Raw genomic sequence first — 5,340 nt, 5'->3', positions numbered from 1 at the left:
TTCAACATATTTATTATTTAATGTGAATAAAACGTATTTCAAGTTTTGTTGAAGCACTACACGATCTAACTCATGTAATCTCAATATAAATTACATCTCTAGGTTTTTCAGTTTAATAAATACCTGTTGGAAAGATAAATTCATGTGCTTTATTTTCCCGATTTGCCCTAGTTTTCACACGAACACAATTTTAGCAGGCGAATTGAATTCACTTTACGAACTCTGTGATTTCCGATGAAGTTTCAATAATATTTCGAATATCTCATATTGCCCTTTAATTGTGATATTAATTGAAGCCCTAGCATAAAGATCACAATTAAGGAGCATGGTGAAATGCTTGAAATGTTATTGAAACTTCAACGGAAATCACAGAGGTCATAAACTGAAATCAAATACCCCGCTAAATTTTGATGTGAACCCAATCGATAAAGAAGATTTCTTCTGCCAGTAGTGGAAATTAGAGTTTAGTTTTGATTGCAGCCGGTGATTTAAGCGACAAATAGCATTCTGCAAACGTATATTGCAGTTTCCAATCTATAACCTCTGTGATCTGTGGTAGCTGCTTGCAGCAGGGTGGTAATTGTCAAAAGTAAAGTTTTTGGTATCTGCTTGGGGCATCAAAATTTACGAGCCATTCATCGCAGTATATCTTATTTTGTTCCGAGCTAACTCGCATGCGCTTTAGTCAATTCAAACTGAACTAGATGAAGACATTTTTAAACAACAACTAAATACTTTTGCCAAGATTTGTTAAATGATAACGATACGTTGACATTTGGGGAATATTTCCAAAGGTTTTATGTAAATCGTACCCAGTTATGGGCGTATTGTTTCAGAAAATACACTGGTATATTACATTTAGGAATGTTTTCCGGGCTTTGAAGCCGTGGTCTATCGGAATTTCTTCCTGACGTTTCGTCCACAACTGCGGTGGACATTTTCAAAGGCGATGAGGCAGTGGGCGAAGTGATCTCCCGTGCTTTCCGACTAAGAATGATTCAACTGCTGGATTCCTAGTCGTATTTATGCCGCCCAGCCCTGTGTGCTCATGCGTGGGGGATGGGTGGGGGTTCCAACGCTTCGGCGCACATGCTGTTTGGCGCAAAACGCGCTTTCAATCTGGATTGAGTGCCGTAATTCCTTCTTTTCTGTTGAAATTGTTTTGGTGTTTAAATATTTCGATGGCCTCCCTGGTGAGTCTCGGGTAGTATCTTTCAGATTGGTGCAGAATGTCAACTTCGTCGAAGCGTATTTGGTGGCCGTCAAGTAGCGCGTGCTCCGCTACTGCTGATTTTTCATCAGTTGATCGTTTTCATGAGGGCTGGGCGGCATAAATACGACTAGGAATCCAGCAGTTGAATCATTCTTAGTCGGAAAGCACGGGAGATCACTTCGCCCACTGCCTCATCGCCTTTGAAAATGTCCACCGCAGTTGTGGACGAAACGTCAGGAAGAAATTCCGATAGACCACGGCTTCAAAGCCCGGAAAACATTCCTAAATGTAATCTGACCGGCCGTGGAAGCCTTCATACACTGGTATATTTACACCAATATGTATTTAGAATCCTTGCATAAAGTTATAAAACATTTTTACCTGGAAGGAAAAAGATGCAAGCGACTTGATAAAACTATTAATAGTTTAATAAATTTAGTAAGAGATAAAATGTTCGAACGGATAATCAATACTGAAAAAGGTAAATGTGGCGTTAAGTTAAAAAAAATTAAGCAGAGTCATAGGAGTGCTGCGATATTTCCAGAAAAAAATATTGTGAGAATTGATATGGATACTTTTTCTGTAACATGCTCGTATAACACGCATGTTTATGATATCAAAAAGTTACGTAATGCAGCCTGTGAAAATAATTGTCAATTGAATTGGGAAAAATGTCAAATTTGCGTGCATTCTTTTAGATGCAGTTGTGCCGATAACGTAATTAACTTCAACATTTGCAAACATATACATGCATGTTGTATATATTTTTATGATGTTGACAAAACATCAAATTTCATGGAAAACCCTGCAAACGCCGTTTCCGATAATTTAGTTTCATCGGAGAACATTACATCCTTCCCGCCTGAAATCATATTAAAAAATGAACTAAAGTATGCTTTAGAACTTTGCCTTACTAGTTCAGCTTACTAGCCAATAATAGTTCAAACGTGTCTAACGATGTTCGTGCCCAAATTAAAAAAAAACACTTACAAATCTATTGAATTGTTCATTAATCACAGTAGTCACAGGATTGAATTTGAGAGCACAAAAGTTAATATTAATAAAAAAATCGAGACACAAGCCAGATTTTATGGTAAGCGAAATAAAGAGAAGCAGAAACTTGAAAATTGTCGGCTTTTGCCTAACGAGGCAAAAGTGATAAAGTTATCGTTAAGTCAAAATGCGACAGTGCTAAATATTAGTACATCAGCCAATAATGATCCCACTTAATTGTAGATTTGTACAGAAATAAAGTATTTTCTTTTAAATTTAAGTGTTCATTTGAAAGTCAGCTGTGAACCTTACCTCAAAACAACTCTCCCATATTTACGTTTCCCGCCGTTGTACTGCGTTTATGCGCATGCGAGTCATTTCGGAACAAAATAAGATCTACTGCGATAAACGGCTCGTTCAAAATTTATCGTTCGTGATAACCACAGAACATACCCCCTATAGGGGGGATATTTTGTGGTGATAATTATGGCTTGTCTAAATACATTGAAACAAGAAATTTTCGGTACACACCATGAACGATTTCAAATTGCCTCCGCCAGTGTCGACGAATTGAGCTGTAGATTCATAGGAAAATCGGGAAAAAAGAACATCGTCCCTGGGAATATAACGGTAATCATAATCATAATCATTTAACCGCTGGGAACCATATGGTTTATTCATTTGCTGGAAATCCAGCACAGAACAGAGGATATTGTGAGCCCCGTCGAAAATATAGAAAGTGTGACTGGTATTTACATGGTCTTTTCCTACAGTAGCTGTATCAAATTGCGGTATTTTCGGTATTGCCTGTCCACATCACACATCAAGCAGTTTCCTCCTGCTAAATTCCCAGCTCAATAAGAGCTCTTTTACACGAGGATACAGTTGCCCGCTGATTCGTCACAGACTTGTAGCAAGACAGCAAAGTAGTAGCCGGGTTCTCATAAGTAGCAAGTCCATATTCGAACAGGTCCATAAAGGCCCATAGAAAATCGGGCTCCGGACGTCGTAAAACTACCGGCGACTGGAATTCACGGCAAACCGAAATTCAGTTGCCGAAACTGATTGTGAAAAGTATCCCTGTGTGCATGGTTCCATAAGTCTGTATGTTAAACGAGTATCCGAAGCAATAGTTGCCGGGTAAAAGTATCCTCGTGTAAAAGGGCTCTAAGTTTAATATTCCATACACTGTTTTCCTATTAAGGATTAGCACAATTTTTCCGGTAATGAGAACACATTTAGGTCATTGCAATCAATATTATCATGCCTTCTTTGAATCGATTCCCAGCCCAATTCGAACGCTGCCTTGTTTAGGTTTACTATTTTCAATGTATTCCGTAATGGTTTTAGAGTTTAATTTTAATTTATTTCCATCAAGGCGGCAGGTGTCAGGGAAAAGTTCACAAGAAACCTCAAACGCGTAACGTAAACAGAACATACAGGGGAGTTCCTTAATGAGCTGCGGATATTTGAGTCCTTTTCTTTGAAAGTGGTGTAAGTCCATTTGGGCAAAAAATCCACTTTACCTTTTTAATTTAGTTTAACTTTAGCAAAGTTTAAAATGTAATTAGGGTAAAGCAGGGAGAGTTGAACCACTTTTCTCACATTATCATTAGGAACTTCAGATTTAAAATTATCAATTGAAATTGGTGGATTTATTTGAAAAAGTAGCCTGCTTTCAGTTTGCCAGGAGTATTTCGGTCTTAAAGCTATATGTTGCAAAATGCAAACATTATTTAAATAATATTTAGTACCAGAAGTGGAAGGATAGATGGTCCACTATGGTTAATGATTATTTGCTGTAAAATATAATTAAAACTTCACCAACTTTGTTAGTTACAGTCTGAGGTGCAAAAAGTTTTAAGCAAAGCGGTTGTTACGCCCGACTTTGAACAGCTGACATCTGTGCCTCCATACGAGGTATTAAAAAGGAAACTTCTGCGAGAGAGAAAGGTTTGTTGAAAAAAAATTAAAGTAGTTTATTCGCTCTAGATCGAAAGTTGCGGTTTGCAATGCGTGAGAGTCTTAAAGGAAGGTTATTTTTTGGACATCGCTTCCTCAGGCAGTTACCCAAACAAATTCTAGTTAAGAATCGATCTAAATTAAAGGAGAAGAACTGTTGGGTTCGTTATTATCTTGCTCTTTATGATACACGACAAAAGGTTATTTGTATTTAATTTCCCATTCTATTGCGAATGTGTGGCTCAATGTAAATTTGAAATATTTTGTTGTGTCATTGGCTTACAGAAGGAAAAGGAAAAAACGAACGGCACTGGTTGGTTTGGAATGCCAGCTACAGAAATGACCGATGAAGTCAAGAATGACTTGGAAATTGTACAAATGAGATCCGTCTTGGATCCTAAACATTTTTACAAGAAAAGCGACTTGAAGGTTCTGCCAAAATATTTCCAGGTAGAGCTTTATTTAGTTATTGATCAGTTCTAATCGAGAACACTTAACCAAGCGCTAAGTGAATTTGTTAGAGGCAACGATTTAAGGAGAAAAAGAGGTAAAATTACTAACCCAAACATGTTTAGATTGGTAAAGTAATGGACTCGCCGTTGGACTTCTACAGCAACCGGCTAACGAAAAAGGAGGTCAAGAAGACTCTGGTCGATGAGCTGTTGGCAGACGCCGAGTTTCAGCAGCATAATAAGAAAATATATCGTTCAATCATGGAAGAGAAGCAGGAAACTCACTATAAAAGCTGGAGAAAAGCGAAAAACTTAAAAAAGAAGAAAAACAAATAAATTCTATATTAAAAATAGCAGATACTTTAATTTCCAACTTCATCAAAGCTCCAAAAATGCACTAAGGTAGTCTGTGAACAAACGTGTAGGTTTCAAAGAAGCCCAATTGATGATGTAAAGGTTTATTGCAGTTAATTCTACTAGAGGGGATAAAATGTGCTTTTTTGTACCGAATTTAGTAAAGTTGGTTTGCGGCGCAAACATTATTTTCAACGATTCCAGATCCGGTTACAATTCCAGAGAAGAGGTTCGTATAAAGATACAATAATAACAAATTTTCGTGAAGACTATCAGATGAAAATGAAAATACGTACACCCAAAAACAGGCAATGCAGGTGTGTAAAATGTATTATTTAGAGCAACCTTTTTAATTTTTTTTGGCAG

General features: G+C 37.3%; 1 protein-coding gene across 6 annotated transcripts; it reads left to right on the top strand.

Annotated features, from left to right (window-relative positions):
• Positions 1-2,604: 2,604 nt before the first annotated feature.
• On the top strand, positions 2,605-5,340 carry LOC125505868 (deoxynucleotidyltransferase terminal-interacting protein 2-like). 6 transcript variants are annotated; one of them, XR_007282504.1, is made up of 6 exons: positions 2,605-2,647; positions 2,692-2,836; positions 4,043-4,159; positions 4,454-4,618; positions 4,744-5,022; positions 5,088-5,340. XR_007282504.1 is itself a non-coding variant. In XM_048670663.1 (5 exons), the coding sequence occupies exons 2-5, from the start codon at positions 2,693-2,695 to the stop codon at positions 4,954-4,956; spliced, it is 633 nt and encodes a 210-aa protein (XP_048526620.1). In that variant the 5' UTR covers positions 2,605-2,647; position 2,692; the 3' UTR covers positions 4,957-5,340. The 6 variants fall into 6 exon arrangements, 3 of the variants coding, with proteins under 3 accessions (XP_048526620.1, XP_048526619.1, XP_048526621.1); XR_007282503.1 differs by having other exon boundaries at positions 5,077-5,340; XR_007282505.1 differs by having other exon boundaries at positions 4,744-5,112; positions 5,179-5,340.

This window comes from Dendroctonus ponderosae, unplaced genomic scaffold, assembly GCF_020466585.1.
Source record: "Dendroctonus ponderosae isolate FM_Combo_2020 unplaced genomic scaffold, Dpon_F_20191213v2 Dpon_F_20191213_1, whole genome shotgun sequence".
Lineage (NCBI taxonomy): Eukaryota > Metazoa > Arthropoda > Insecta > Coleoptera > Curculionidae > Dendroctonus > Dendroctonus ponderosae.
Note: the sequence above shows the minus strand (reverse complement) of the source record. Positions and strands in the feature narration are given on the sequence as shown.